The sequence below is a fragment of the Haemorhous mexicanus genome, chromosome 33 (assembly GCF_027477595.1).
Source record: "Haemorhous mexicanus isolate bHaeMex1 chromosome 33, bHaeMex1.pri, whole genome shotgun sequence".
Lineage (NCBI taxonomy): Eukaryota > Metazoa > Chordata > Aves > Passeriformes > Fringillidae > Haemorhous > Haemorhous mexicanus.
Genome location: NC_082373.1, coordinates 2,681,456 through 2,696,270, shown reverse-complemented (window position 1 = coordinate 2,696,270; position 14,815 = coordinate 2,681,456). Strand labels below are relative to the sequence as shown.

Genomic DNA, 14,815 nt, shown 5'->3' with positions numbered 1-14,815 from the left:
GTCCCTTCGCGTCCCCTCCTCGGTCCTCCCGCCCGCCAGGGGGCGCGCTGGGACGGGGCGAGACCGGGGGCGTGTCCCGGTGTCTGTGGGCGTGTCCCGGTGTCTGTGGGCGTGTCCCCGTGTCTGTGGGCATGTCCCGGTCTTGGTCCCGGTGTCTGTGGGCGTGTCCCGGTGCCTGTGGGCGTGTCCATGTGCGGGTGGACGGTGCCGTGTCCCGCTACCGTGTCCCGGGGAGTGTCCCTGTCCCGAGGCGTGTCCTGTTCCCGTGTCCCGGTGCCGCGTCCCAGAGACTGTCCCTTTCCCGGGGCGTGTCCCGATCCCGTTCCCGTGTCCCGTCCCCGTTCCCGTGTCCCGGGGCGTGTCCCGTCGCCGTTGCCGTTGCCGGGGCGTGTCGCGGTGCCGTGGGCGGGCCGCGCCGAGGCCGCCATGGCGCTGAGCGGGGCCCTGGCGCTCCGTCTCGCCTACGCGTCCTTCGGTGCCCTGAGCGGCCTCTCGGCCTTCTGCGCCTGGAGCGTGGTGCCCGCGCTGCGCCAGCCCGGCACGGCTGCGGCCGGCGGGCTCTCGGGTACGGCACCGGGGGCACCGGGCCGGGAGGGCTCTCGGGTACGGACCCGGGGGACACCGGGCCGGGAGGGCTCTCGGGTACGGCCCCGGGGGGCACCGGGCCGGGAGGGCTCTCGGGCACGGCCCCGGGGGGCACCGGGCCGGGAGGGCTCTCGGGCACGGACCCGGGGGTGAGGGGGCACCGGGCCGGGAGGGCTCTCTGGTATGGCACCGGGGGCACCGGGCCGGGAGGGCTCTCGGGTACGGCCCCGGGGGGCACCGGGCCGGTAGGGCTCTCGGGTATGGCCCCGGGGGGCACCGGGCCGGGAGGGCTCTCTGGTATGGCACCGGGGGGCACCGGGCCGGGAGGGCTCTCGGGTATGGCACCGGGGGGCACCGGGCCGGGAGGGCTCTCGGGCACGGCACCGGGCCGGGAGGGCTCTCGGGTATGGCACCGGGGGCACCGGGCCGGGAGGGCTCTCGGTATGGCACCGGGGGCACCGGGCCGGGAGGGCTCTCGGGTATGGCACCGGGGGCACCGGGCCGGGAGGGCTCTCGGTATGGCACCGGGGGCACCGGGCCGGGAGGGCTCTCGGGTATGGCACCGGGGGCACCGGACCGGGAGGGCTCTCGGGTGCGGCCCCGGGGGGCACCGGGCCGGGAGGGCTCTCGGGCACGGACCCGGGGGGCACCGGACCGGGAGGGCTCTCGGGTATGGCACCGGGGGCACCGGACCGGGAGGGCTCTCGGGTATGGCACCGGGGGCACCGGGCCGGGAGGGCTCTCGGGTACGGCCCCGGGGGGCACCGGGCCGGGAGGGCTCTCGGGTATGGCACCGGGGGCACCGGGCCGGGAGGGCTCTCGGGTATGGCACCGGGGGCACCGGGCCGGGAGGGCTCTCGGGTACGGCCCCGGGGGGCACCGGGCCGGGAGGGCTGAGCGGGGTCGGCGTGAGGGAGGGGATCGGGGCTGGGCCTGAGGGAGCGGGTCAGGGCGGCGGTGGGGCCGAGGAGCCCCTTCCTCATCCCTGAGGGGGCTGTGAGGGGTGAGGAGCCCCTTCCTCAGCCATGAGGGGTGTGAGGGGTGAGAGGAGCCCCTTCCTCAGCCATGAGGGGTGTGAGGGGTGAGGAGCCCCTTCCTCAGCCATGAGGGGTGTGAGGGGTGAGGAGCCCCTTCCTCAGCCATGAGGGGTGTGAGGGGGGACTGAGGGTGATAGTGGGGCCGAGGAGCCCCTTCCCCATGGCTGAGGGGAGGTTTGAGGGGGGATCTCAGGGCTGAGGGGGCATTTGAGGGGGTGTCAGAGGTATGGGGGTGTCAGAGGTGAGGGGGTGTCAGGGCAGCAGCTGGGGGGTGTCAGGGGTGAGAGGGTGTCAGGGCTGAGGGGGTGTCAGGGCTGAGGGGGTGTCAGAGCTGTGGGGGTGTCAGGGCTGAGGGGGTGTCAGGGCTATGGGGGTGTCAGGGCAGCAGCTGGGGGGTGTCAGGGGTGAGGGGGTGTCAGGGCTATGGGGGTGTCAGGGCAGCAGTGGGGCCAAGGAGCCCCTTCCTTGGGGCTGAAGTTTTCAGGGGAGCAAAGAAATCCTCCTGATTTCCCCAGCTGCTGGAAGCAGAGCCTCTGGAAGAGGGGTTTGGGTTTCAGGGGTAAAACTGCCCCTGATGTGCCCAGAAATCCGTGGGATTTGGGGCTTTGTGGCCCTGGGTTGATGATTGGGGTGGAGCAGGACAGAGTCCTGCAGCTCCAGGGTTTCCCTGGCTGAATTCCTGCCAGAGGAACAGTAGAAAGTGAAGTTGAAATTTAGAAAGGATCCAAGGGTGAGCTGCATGGCTGGGCTTGTCTCTGCTTCCTCTCCCTCAAAAAAAAAACCCAAAAAAAACCCAAAACAAAACAAAAAAACCAAAAAAACCCAAAAAACCCAAAGCTTTTAATTCCAGCTGGAGCTGGGATTCAGCAGAGAATTCCTACACTTTGCTGTGCTGGGTGGCACAAAACTGGGGGGATCTTGAACCAGAAATGCAGGAGAAAGAGCAAATGAGGATATTTTCTGCTGTGTTTTTGCTCAGGGAGGAATACTGGCAGAGGGATTTTGACAGAGGAATTTTGACAGAGGAATTTGCAGGTCCTCCTCGAAGTGCCCTGATAAGGCCAAGCTGTGCCTGTTGGTCCGTGTTTATCTCGTTTTTAGTGCCTCTGCTGTGCCTTTGGATCTGTGTTTGAGGATGTTTATCCACAGGCTTCTGGCTGGAAGAATTCCTCCTGGTTCTGAGGGATCTCCAGCTTTGTGTCTGCAATCAGTTTGTTGATATTTCCCTTATCTCCCAGAGAACCTTTCCTGCTTGGGAACCAGCCCTAAATTTCACTAATTCCCTGTTGTTTACAGTCAAAACTTGATCCAAGTCTGAAGTGCCATGGAGGGAAAACGATGCTGGGGCTGGAATTAATGAAATTCAACCCCTTTTGTCCCGGGGGTTTAATTCCATTTCCACCCAGCCTCGGGGGCGTGGGAGGCTCCCGGAGAGTTTTAAAAGCACCTGGGAAATGGGAGGGGTGGGAGCTGAACCTGGGCTCTGGTGTGACACCAGAATGTTCCAAAGGTTCCTCTCCTTCCAGAGCTGTTTTCCTGAAATAGCTCAGTGTGGAGCCCCAGCAGTTTTGGCAGGGAAATCCCATTTCTGACCTGTTCCAAGCCCAGCTGAGGCTCCCGGCTTCCCCCAGGGGAGGCAAAGTTTGGCAAACTTGGAAAGGGCAAAATTTCGCTTGGCAAAGCTCCAGCTCCTCTTGGAGTGGGGATTTCAGCTCCTTCCAGCTGATGCTGCAGCTGGAGTGGATAAAAGGGGATTGTTTAGCTGGAAAAGGACTGAAGGCTTTGTAAACACATAGAAAAAAACCAGTCTTGGAATTGGTCCCCGTTTTCAGGGAGTGTTTATGGTTATTTTCATTTTTACCCTCATTTTCTTTGCCATCTCCACACATTTGGAGCTGGAATCAGGATGCTCCTTGCAGGAATGCTGGAGTCAGGGGGCTCCTTGCAGAATAAATCTGAATTTTTTGTGTTTGTTGGGGGAGTTTTTTGGCCTCTGCTGCAGATCTGTTGTTTTACCCCAGGATTTCCATGTGGGACACATGGAACATTCCCAAAAAATCTCCCCTGGGACTGCAGGATCCCTCCAGGAGGAGCAGGGGCTGACAAAACCTTGTGTTTGTCCCAGTTTTTGTTTGGATGTTTGCAGAGAGGGAAAGTTGTTTTTCCTTGAGCTCAAACAGCCCAGAGAGTACCCCAATATTTGTGTCTGATGGGGGAGAATCGTCCCCCAGCCTTGCTTTGAGCTTCTGGGGTTTATTTCAGCTCCTTCCCAGGCACTGGGAGGTGTTTGTCCTTGTTTTACCCAGCAGCTGATCCTGCCCTGGTAGCTGCCAGCCTGTTCCCTTTTTGTATCCTGGGGTAATCTGGGTTGGATTCCCTGCTGGAAATCCTGGGTTGGGTCTGATGAGCAGCTCCTGCTCCAGGGCCCTGGCTTTGGGGTACCTCACAGGGATCTGTGTTTTCCTGGAGGGTTTGGGTGGGGCTGGAGCTGCCCCGGGGCTCTGTGCCCTGGCTCAGGCTTCAGGGACCGGGTGCTCTGGGGGCAGGAGGGCTGGATTTGGGGCAGTCCTGGGCTGAAAGCTCAGCTCCTGCAGCCAGTCTCCCCCAGCTTCCAAAAGTCACAACTTTTATCTCATTTCCCACCAAAAATGGTTTCAATCCCTGAGCTGTTCAGGTGATGTTTTGGCCCAGAGCTGCCTCTGGAGAGCTGGGCCAGGGCTTGGATCAGTTGGAGCAGGGCTTGGATCAGTTGGAGCAGGGCTTGGGTCAGGTTTGGATCAGGTTTGGATCAGAGTTTGGGTCAGGGATTGGATCAGGTTTGGGTCAGGGTTTGGATCAGGGCTTGGGTCAGGTTTGGATCAGGCTTGGATTGGAATTGGATCAGGTTTGGGTCAGGATTTGAGTCAGGCTTGGGTTGGAATTGGATCAGGGTTTGGGTCAGGTTTGGATAAGAGTTTGGGTCAGGGATTGGATCAGGTTTGGGTCAGGGTTTGGATCAGGGTTTGGGTCAGGTTTGGATCAGGGTTTGGATTGGAATTGGATCAGGGTTTGGGTCAGGTTTGGATCAGGTTTTGGATTGGAATTGGATCAGGGTTTGGGTCAGGTTTGGATCAGGGTTTGGATTAGAATTGGGCAGGGTTTGGATCAGGGTATGGGTCAGGTTTGGATAAGAGTTTGGGTCAGGGATTGGATCAGGTTTGGGTCAGGATTTGGATTGGAATTGGATCAGGTTTGGATTAGATTTGGGTCAGGGATTGGATCAGGATTTGGACTGGAATTGGATCAGGGTATGGGCCAGGTTTGGATTAGAATTGGATCAGGTTTGGATCAGGATTTGGACTGGAATTGGATCAGGTTTGGATCAGGGTATGGGCCAGGTTTGGACTGGAATTGGATCAGGTTTGGATCAGGGTATGGGCCAGGTTTGGACTGGAATTGGATCAGGTTTGGATCAGGGTGTGGGCCAGGTTTGGACTGGAATTGGATCAGGTTTGGATCAGGGTATGGGCCAGGTTTGGACTGGAATTGGATCAGGTTTGGATCAGGGTATGGGCCAGGTTTGGACTGGAATTGGATCAGGTTTGGATCAGGGTGTGGGCCAGGTTTGGACTGGAATTGGATCAGGTTTGGATCAGGGTATGGGCCAGGTTTGGATTAGATTTGGGTCAGGGATTGGATCAGGATTTGGATCAGGGATTGGATCAGGTTTGGATCAGGGTTTGGGTCAGGATTTGGACTGGAGTTGGATCAGGTTTGGATCAGGGTGTGGGCCAGGTTTGGACTGGAATTGGATCAGGGTATGGGCCAGGTTTGGACTGGAATTGGGCAGGGTTTGGGTCGAGGTCAGGGGGACTGGAGGGACGCTGGTGCTGCTCTCCCTGCCAGAGGCAGAGCTGATGTCGGGGTGGGAGCAGCAAAGCTTGACTCAGCATTCAGGGCAGTTGTGCTGAGTCATCGGGCAGGCTCCGCAGGGAGCAGCTGTCTGCTGACTCCAGAGCCCAAGTTCCCCATTTCTGTCTGAAAAGGGGCTCAGAAGTGCTGGAACCCGGGGCAGCAGGAAGTGGGGGAGGTGGGTTTTGGGGAACTGGAGGGCTCAGCTCTGTCACCAGACCCGGGCACGTTCGGGGTGTGATGACTCTGCACTTCTGGCCCTGGGATCTGCCCTGCTCCAGATCCCTGCCCCAGCACGGGGGGATTGCTCTTGGGGGGTCCCGGGGGGGTCCCGGGGGGGGACCCCAGCCTGTCCCGGGCAGGGAATGTGGGCAGGGGGGGCAGCAGGTCCTGGCAGCTGCAGGGGGGTTGGGCAGGGGGGCTGAGGGGCTGTTCTGATGTCCCTGCTGTCACCTGGGCAGGTGTGCTGCTGTTCTGGGGGGTTGGGCTGTGTTTTACCTGTCCATGGGTGCTGTTGTGCTGTCCCTGCTGTCACCTGGACAGGTGTGCTGCTGTTCCCAGCTGTTCTGGGGGGGTTGGGCTGTGTTTTACCTGTCGTTGGTGCTGTTCTGATGTCCCTGCTGTCACCTGGACAGGTGTGCTGCTGTTCTGGGGGGGCTGGGCTGTGTTTTACCTGTCCATGGGTGCTGTTCTGATGTCCCTGCTGCCACCTGGACAGGTGTGCTGCTGTTCTGGGGGGTTCGGCTGTGTTTTACCTGTCCGTGGGTGCTGTTCTGATGTTCCTGCTGCCACCTGGGCAGGTGTGCTGCTGTTCCCAGCTGTTCTGGGGGGGTTGGGCTGTGTTTTACCTGTCCGTGGGTGCTGTTCTGATGTCCCTGCTGTCACCTGGGCAGGTGTGCTGCTGTTCCCAGCTGTTCTGGGGGGCTGGGCTGTGTTTTACCTGTCCATGGGTGCTGTTGTGCTGTCCCTGCTGCCACCTGGACAGGTGTGCTGCTGTTCCCAGCTGTTCTGGGGGGGCTGGGCTGTGTTTTACCTGTCCATGGGTGCTGTTCTGATGTTCCTGCTGCCACCTGGGCAGGTGTGCTGCTGTTCTGGGGGGGTTGGGCTGTGTTTTACCTGTCCGTGGGTGCTGTTCTGATGTCCCTGCTGCCACCTGGACAGGTGTGCTGCTGTTCTGGGGGGGTTGGGCTCTGTTTTACCTGTCCGTGGGTGCTGTTCTGATGTCCCTGCTGCCACCTGGGCAGGTGTGCTGCTGTTCTGGGGGGTTGGGCTGTGTTTTACCTGTCCATGGGTGCTGTTCTGATGTCCCTGCTGTCACCTGGGCAGGTGTGCTGCTGTTCCCAGCTGTTCTGGGGGGCTGGGCTGTGTTTTACCTGTCCGTGGGTGCTGTTGTGCTGTCCCTGCTGTCACCTGGGCAGGTGTGCTGCTGTTCTGGGGGGTTGGGCTGTGTTTTACCTGTCCGTGGGTGCTGTTCTGATGTCCCTGCTGTCACCTGGACAGGTGTGCTGCTGTTCTGGGGGGGCTGGGCTGTGTTTTACCTGTCCGTGGGTGCTGTTGTGCTGTCCCTGCTGTCACCTGGGCAGGTGTGCTGCTGTTCCCAGCTGTTCTGGGGGGGCTGGGCTGTGTTTTACCTGTCCGTGGGTGCTGTTCTGATGTCCCTGCTGTCACCTGGACAGGTGTGCTGGCGCTCTGGGCCCTAATCACGCATGTGATGTACCTGCAGGATTACTGGAGGACCTGGTTAAAAGGGCTGAGGTTCTTCCTGTCCGTCGGGATCCTCTTCTCTGCCCTCTCCGGGCTGGGCTTCTGCGCCTTCCTGGCCCTGGCCATCACCCAGCACCAGTGTGAGTACTGAGGGGTGGGGACAGAGCAGGGCTGGGGCTGCTCCTGCCACCTCCTCCTGGGGACAGCCCGCTGGGATGTCACCGCATTCCCTGCCTGCTGTGACATCCGCAAAACCTGGAATGGCCTCATTTCCATGGCAAAGCCCTCCAAAAATCCTGGAATTGCCTCATTTCCATGGCAAAGCCCTCCAAAAAACCTGGAATTTCCTCATTTCCATGGCAAAACCCTCCAAAAAAACCTGGGAATTTCCTCATTTCCAGGACAAAACTCCCCCTAAAAAACCTGGGAATTTCCTCATTTCCATGACAAAGCCCCCCAGGAAACCTGGGAATTTCCTGGTTTCCATGGCAAAGGTCGAGTCCCTCCTTGCTGGAGCAGCTGCAAGCCCTGACTCAGCATTCCCAGCTCCAAACCCCTGAAGGTTCCCTGAGGAATGGCTCCAGATCCCTGCCGTGATTCCCCTGGCCCCAGACCAAAGGGAGGACGCTCGGGGTTATGTTCTTGGAGGTTTTCTGTGGTTGTTGTTTGCTCAGGAGCCCCACGGGGCTGTCCTGGCGGGGTGGAGAAGCTGTGTGGGGTCACAGCCCCAAAAACATCCCTTGGCTCAGCCTAAAGAACTCCCCGTGGAGTTTTCCTGCTCAAAGGGATGCAAATCCACGTGTGAAATCCTTAAAAATACAGATATGAAAGGAGAACCAAGCATTTGCCATCCCTGCCTTTCTTGGAAAACTGCTTGGGGAGAAAACTGGGGATTTTAGGGGAAGTCTTAACCCCACAATTTCTAGGGAAATCCAGGGACCCCCACGATCCAGGAATCCTCATGATCCAGGAACCCCCCCAAACTCAGGAACTCCCCAAATCCCAGAACCCCCCAAATCCCAGAACCCCCAAACCCAGGAACCCCCCGAATCCCAGAACCCCCCCAAATCCCAGAACCCCCCCAAATCCCAGAACCCCCCGAATCCCAGGAATCCCTCCAAATCCCAGAACCCCCCAAATCCCAGAACCCCCAAATCCCAGGAACCCCCCGAATCTCAGAACCCCCCTAATCCCAGAACCCCCCCAAATCCCAGAACCCCCAAATCCCAGAATCCCCCAAACCCAGGAACCCCCCTATCCCAGAACCCCCAAATCCCAGAACCCCCCAAACCCAGGAACCCCCCTATCCCAGAACCCCCCAAATCCCAGAACCCCCAAATCCCAGAACCCCCAAACCCAGAACCCCCCAAACCCAGAACCCCCCCAAATCCAGAACCCCCCAAACCCAGGAACCCCCCAAATCCCAGAACCCCCCCAAATCCAGGAACCCCCCAAACCCAGACCCCCCAAATCCCAGAACCCCCAAACCCAGAATCCCCCCAATCCCAGGAACCCCCCAAATCCCAGAACCCCCCCAACCCAGGAACCCCCCAAACCCAGAATCCCCCCAAATCCAGAACCCCCCAAACCCAGAATCCCCCCCAAACCCAGGAACCCCCCAAACCCAGAATCCCCCCAATCCCAGAACCCCCCAAATCCCAGGAACTCCCCAAATCCAGGGATCCCCAAATCCCAGAACCCCCCAAGTCCCAGAACCCCCCCAAACCCAGAACCCCCCAAATCCCAGAACCCCCCCAATCCCAGAACCCCCAATCCCAGAACCCCCCAAACCCAGGGATCCCCAAATCCCAGGAACCCCCCAAACCCAGAACCCCCCAAAATCCAGGAACCCCCCAAACCCAGAACCCCCCAAATCCCAGGAACCCCCCGAATCTCAGAACTCCCCTAATCCCAGAACCCCCCCAAATCCCAGAACCCCCAAACCCAGAACCCCCCAAATCCCAGGAACCCCCCAAACCCAGAACCCCCCAAACCCAGGAACCCCCCAATCCCAGAACCCCCCCAAATCCCAGAACCCCCAAACCCAGACCCTCCAAACCCCCCCAGCGAGGCGAGTTCGCTGGCCGGGCCGCGGACGCCGTCCCGCGCGGGGAGCTCCGGGGCGCTGGGGGCGGTGCCCGCTCCCCGGGGCTGGGCTTGCCCCTGAGCCCCCTCCCCTTTCCCCGCAGCCCTGACCGACCCCCGGAGCTATTACCTGTCCTGCGTCTGGAGCTTCATGGCGCTCAAGTGGGCGCTGCTGCTGAGCCTCTACTCGCGCCGCTACCGCGCCGAGTTCGCCGACATCAGCATCCTCAGCGACTTCTGAGCCGCGGGCTGCGCTGAGGGGCTGCACACGGGGCACCAGCCCCGCACGGAGGGGCTCGTCCTGCTGCCTCTGCCTCACTCATCGCTGCTCCTTCTGGGAGGGACTCCCCGAGCCCCCCGTGCTGCCAGAGGGGTGGCAGTCCCCACCTCTGTCACTGCCCTGCTCCCGTGTCCCCTCTCTGCTCCCTGGGAAGGGCCCGGCTGAGCTCCCAGCCAGGTTCTGGCTCTCCGGGGCTTTGGGGGCAGCAGAGGAGCACAGCTCATCCCAAAGCTCTTCCCAAAGCTCCCAGGGCAGGGAATGCTGCTCCTGCCTTTCAGAAGGAGTGGGGTCCCATCTTTGCCCATAAATGCTGTATTTACTGCTTGAAGCTGCAGCAGCAGGTGTAGGGAGAGGGGGGCAGGGCCAAGGCCCGGCCTGCCTGAGCCTCAGGGAGAGGATCTTGGGGAAAAAACAGGGAAAAATGGTTTTGTGGAAGCAGGAGGAGAGGAGAGGGGACACAGGCTGCTCAGGTGGCCCCATGGATCGAGGAGCAGCTTTGGGCTGAGGCTGAGACGTGCTGGAGTCCCTAAACCCAGCCCCTGGGCCTTGTTCTAGCCCTGGAGTTCCCACCTCACATCCCAGCTTTTTAAAGGATGCTGTGTGTAAATAATCCCTCTATTTTTACATGGATTCCTCCTGGTTTGCACCTCGGGGTGCCGGGGTCGGTGCCACCCTTGCTGTCACCCTGTGCCACCACAAATACAGCCCTCCCTCGCCAGCCTGGCTGCACTGGAGTTCCCTGGGATCCTGGGAATGGCACCTTTCGGGGTGCTGGGGAGTGTTTAACCCCTCGCTTCCTCATCCACAGGGAGTCTGAGGTGGAGTTTCCCCTCACCAATCCCTTGGGATTCGGGGCTTTCAGCCCAAAGGGATTTTTGGGGAAGCGGTGGTGATTCCAGCCCTTTTCTTTGGAAAGGGCGAGGGGCAGGGGGGCTTCAGGGGGGCTTTGGGGTCAGCCCTGAGTGAATTCCCAATTCCAACCCCATCCCAATCCCGTTACTGACCATGGGATGGGGTCCAGGGGAGGGGACAGCCCGGGGACAGCCCGGGGACACCCCGGGGACACCGAGTGCAGCACCCGCAGGCGCCGCCAGAGGGCGGCAGTGGCACAGCCCGGGCTGGGGGGGGGCGAACGAGACCCCAAAACCGCCCGGGACACCCCAAAACAGCCTGGGACACACCAGAACCATCTGGGACACCCCAGAACCGCCTGGGACACCCCAAAACCACCCGGGACACCCCAAAACCGCCTGGGACACCCCAGAACCATCTGGGACACCCCAAAACCGCCCGGGACACCCCAGAACCACCCGGGACACCCCAAAACCATCTGGGACACCCCAAAACCGCCTGGGACACCCCAGAACCGCCTGGGACACCCCAGAACCGCCTGGGACACCCCAGAACCACCTGGGACACCCCAAAACCATCTGGGACACCCCAAAACCGCCTGGGACACACCAGAACCATCTGGGACACCCCAGAACCATCTGGGACACCCCAAAACCACCCGGGACACCCCAGAACCACCCGGGACACCCCAGAACCGCCTGGGACACCCCAAAACCATCTGGGACACCCCAAAACCGCCTGGGACACCCCAGAACCGCCTGGGACACCCCAAAACCGCCCGGGACACCCCAGAACCGCCTGGGACACACCAGAACCATCTGGGACACCCCAGAACCGCCAGGGACACCCAAAACCGCCAGGGACACCCCAAAACCGCCCGGGACACCCCAAAACCACCTGGGACACCCCAAAACAGCGACATTGCTCTGCCCAGGAGCTCGGTGTGGCCCCGCAGGGGTGACCCAAGCCCCCGCACGGACCCAGCCCTGGAGTGAGGGAAGGATCCCAGCTGGAATTCCTGTCCCCTGGCACTGGGACTGGAGAGGACAGAGGTCCTGGTGGCTCCAAGGACTTCCCAGGAGCCTCAAAGCCATTCCCTCGCCCTGACCCCTGCTCCCCCACACACCGTGTCCCATTCTCTGGCTGCACCAGCCTTTCCCAGCCCCGTTTTTCGTGGAATTGCCCATTTTTCCCTTTGCAGCATTCCTCACTCCCTGGAGCTGGGCAGCCTGAGGAATCTTCAGGAGCTGGGGGGCCTCTGCTGGATTTTGGGGGGTATTTGGGGTCGTGGAGGGCCCCCGTGGCTCCCACTGGGGGGGTCTCAGCGCCGCCCCAGGGTCCGGCAGTGGCCCAGTCCCCTTTTCCTGCCTGTGGAGGATTCAAAGGCACCCGGAGGGAAAGCACAGGTTTTTTGCATTTTCCCAATCTGCTCTCAAGATGTGGCGAGGGCGGAAGCGGCGCCTCAAAGGCTCCGGATGAGCCTCGTGGGGCTGGGGACCCTCCAGGTGGCTTTGGGGGGGAGGGGGTGCTGGGGACACTGTCCTCGTGTGCAGGGACACAAATCCCGGCTGGGTGTCCCCAGCACGGCTCTGGGGCTGCAGCAGAGGGGTCCTGGGGCTTCCAGAGGGTGGTGCTGGCCTTGGGGACAGGCTGGGCTTGGGGACAGACCTGGGGGGACTGCAGGAGGGTCTGGGCTGGGGGACAGACCAGGGGGGACTGCAGGAGGGTCTGGGCTGGGGGACAGACCTGGGGGGACTGCAGGAGGGTCTGGGGGGGGGGGACAAACCTAGAGGGACTGCAGGAGGGTCTGGGCTGGGGGACAGACCTGGGGGACCTGCAGGAGGGTCTGGGCTGGGGGACAGACCTGGGGGGGACTGCAGGAGGGTCTGGGCTGGGGGACAGACCTGGGGGGACCTGCAGGAGGGTCTGGGCTGGGGGACAGACCTGGGGGGACTGCAGGAGGGTCTGGGCTTGGGGACAGACCTGGGGGGACTGCAGGAGGGTCTGGGCTGGGGGACAGACCCCGAGGGACTGCAGGAGGGTCTGGGCTGGGGGACAGACCTGGGGGGACTGCAGGAGGGTCTGGGCTGGGGGACAGACCCGGGGGGACTGCAGGAGGGTCTGGGCTGGGGGACAGACCTGGGGGGGACTGCAGGAGGGTCTGGGCTGGGGGACAGACCTGGGGGGACCTGCAGGAGGGTCTGGGCTGGGGGACAGACCTGGGGGACCTGCAGGAGGGTCTGGGCTGGGGGACAGACCTGGGGGGGACTGCAGGAGGGTCTGGGCTGGGGGACAGACCCGGGGGGACTGCAGGAGGGTCTGGGCTGGGGGACAGACCTGGGGGGACTGCAGGGGGGTCTGGGCTGGGGGACAAACCTGGGGGGACTGCAGGAGGGTCTGGGCTGGGGGACAGACCTGGGGGGACTGCAGGAGGGTCTGGGCTGGGGGACAGACCCGGGGGGACTGCAGGAGGGTCTGGGCTGGGGGACAGACCCAGAGGGACTGCAGGTCGCTGTTCCAGGGAAATCCTTCCCCTGGCAGTCTGTGCCATTCCCTGGGAGGTGGAGCCGGGAGGGTGACGTGCACAGGCACGGACAGGAGCGTGTCCCAAACCTTCCAGGGCACGGGGATGTCACCACACGTGGTGTCCCTGCTCCCTGGACACGGCGCTGGCTCAGCCTGGATTTGCCCTTTGTTCCCCAGCTGGGAAAAATCAGAAAATCCCCCAAATTCCACCTCCCTCATGGCATCCTGAGGATCTGGAAGAGTCCCTGAGGAAGAGCTTGGGGCTGGAGCCAGGGATCCCAAAGGAGTGTCCTGGCTCCGGGGCCGTGTCCAGCTGGGAGAGCGCCGGACACACGGACACGAGCCCAGTCCTGCTGCCGTTCCCGAGGGAATCCTCGTGCTCCAGCCGGGCCCTGGGCGAGAGCAGCCCTGGGATTAAAGCTCCCAGCAGAGCAGTGCTGGTGTCGGGATGAACTCACCGGAGCTGGGGGAGCTGGGACGGAGCCAGGGGCTGGGAGAGGGGGGAGAACATCACACACAGAACTGGGAATGGTTATTTTTAGGACAATTCTCAGCTTGGAGAGCAACCAAGGGAATAAAATGGTTCAAGATGGGCCCAGTGCTTAACGAGGAGGCTGAAAATCCCCAGGCTGGGACGGCTGGGAAGAGCCTTCGGGATGGGGTTTGGGGTTTGTGGCAAAGGGGTCGCCGGGGGTCCCGGCCCCCCCGGGGGTCCCTCTGCTCCTCCCCAGCCTGGAGCTGGGCTGGAACCACTTCCCATGGAGGGGTCACTGCTCCCCTTCCTCCTCAGCCTGGAGTGGGAGAGAAGGATGTGGGGAAGGGGCTGGAATAACAACTGGGGAAGCCGCAGCCCTGCTCCTCCTGCCTGTCCTGCCTCACTTCTAAGGGCTGATAAATTTTACCAGCCTTTTTTAGGCTGATAAACCCCAAAATCCATCCCCACCAGCCCTCAGAAAACCCCAAATTCCACAGAACCCAGTGGTCCCCCCGAGAACCCCAGCCTCCCACGACCCTGGGACGTTTCCCTTCTCCAGCCTGGAAAAAACCCTTTTATTCCTTTTATTCCTGGTGATGGAGGGGTGAGGAGCTGGAGGACTCCCCTTCCCTGATGGAGAGGGATCAACCCTTTGGAAAACCGGGAGAGGAGAGCCCTGGGGCGCTCGTGGCTCCATCCCTTCCTCCTCCACCTTTTCACAACCCCCAAAATTCAACTCCGCGTTCTGCAGCCGCGAAATCCTGCGAGCTTTGAGCTGCTTCACGAGCCCCACAAAGCCCAGCAACTGCAGAGAAACCCAACCCCAGCCCGGCCTCCCCCCGCCCGCCCCGCGCAGATCAAACGCCTTTTCATCGGAATAGAATTTCCTGGGTCGAAATGAGGAAAATCTGTCGCTCGCATCCGCCCGGCAGCCGCTCCCCCGCCCCGGGCTGGTCCTGGAGGAGCTTTTCCCTCCCCGTCCCACTGCCCCTCATCCCCCCCAGCCCACGGAGCGGCCCGGAGCCCCTCGGGCAGCCCGGAGCCCCCCGGGATTTGCTGCCGAGTCCCTCTGGGAAGGCGGGCAGGAAATGCAGCCCCGCTCCGGAGCCCCGGGAACTCGTTCCAGCCGCCGGGGGAGAGCTCTCCTTTCATCTCCGGCCAGGAGCTGAGCCGGGCCTTTCGTCTCTCCCCAGACACGGCTTTGAAGGCTCCGGGGTGTCCCAGATGTGCTGCGGGGCTGGGAGGGGGTGGGGGCGGCTCAGGGAGGGGGAAAGCTCTGGGAGAGCGGGGACCTTCCCCTGCTCCTGCCGGGGACCCCCGCCCTGGATGGGCCGAGGGCTGGGGACACCCAGGCCTTGGGGACATGGTGGGCGGTGGCTC

The 14,815-nt window shown here is 61.9% G+C and overlaps 1 protein-coding gene across 3 annotated transcripts; it reads left to right on the top strand.

The window, feature by feature from the left end:
• The first annotated feature begins 116 nt into the window (after positions 1 to 116).
• On the top strand, positions 117 to 10,300 carry SLC48A1 (solute carrier family 48 member 1). Of its 3 annotated transcripts, none has more exons than XM_059871866.1 (3): positions 117 to 603; positions 7,190 to 7,357; positions 9,407 to 10,300. In XM_059871866.1, the coding sequence occupies exons 1-3, from the start codon at positions 132 to 134 to the stop codon at positions 9,541 to 9,543; spliced, it is 777 nt and encodes a 258-aa protein (XP_059727849.1). In that variant the 5' UTR covers positions 117 to 131; the 3' UTR covers positions 9,544 to 10,300. The 3 variants fall into 3 exon arrangements, with proteins under 3 accessions (XP_059727849.1, XP_059727850.1, XP_059727851.1); XM_059871867.1 differs by having other exon boundaries at positions 427 to 565; XM_059871868.1 differs by having other exon boundaries at positions 427 to 603; positions 7,237 to 7,357.
• The last annotated feature ends 4,515 nt before the right edge of the window (positions 10,301 to 14,815 follow it).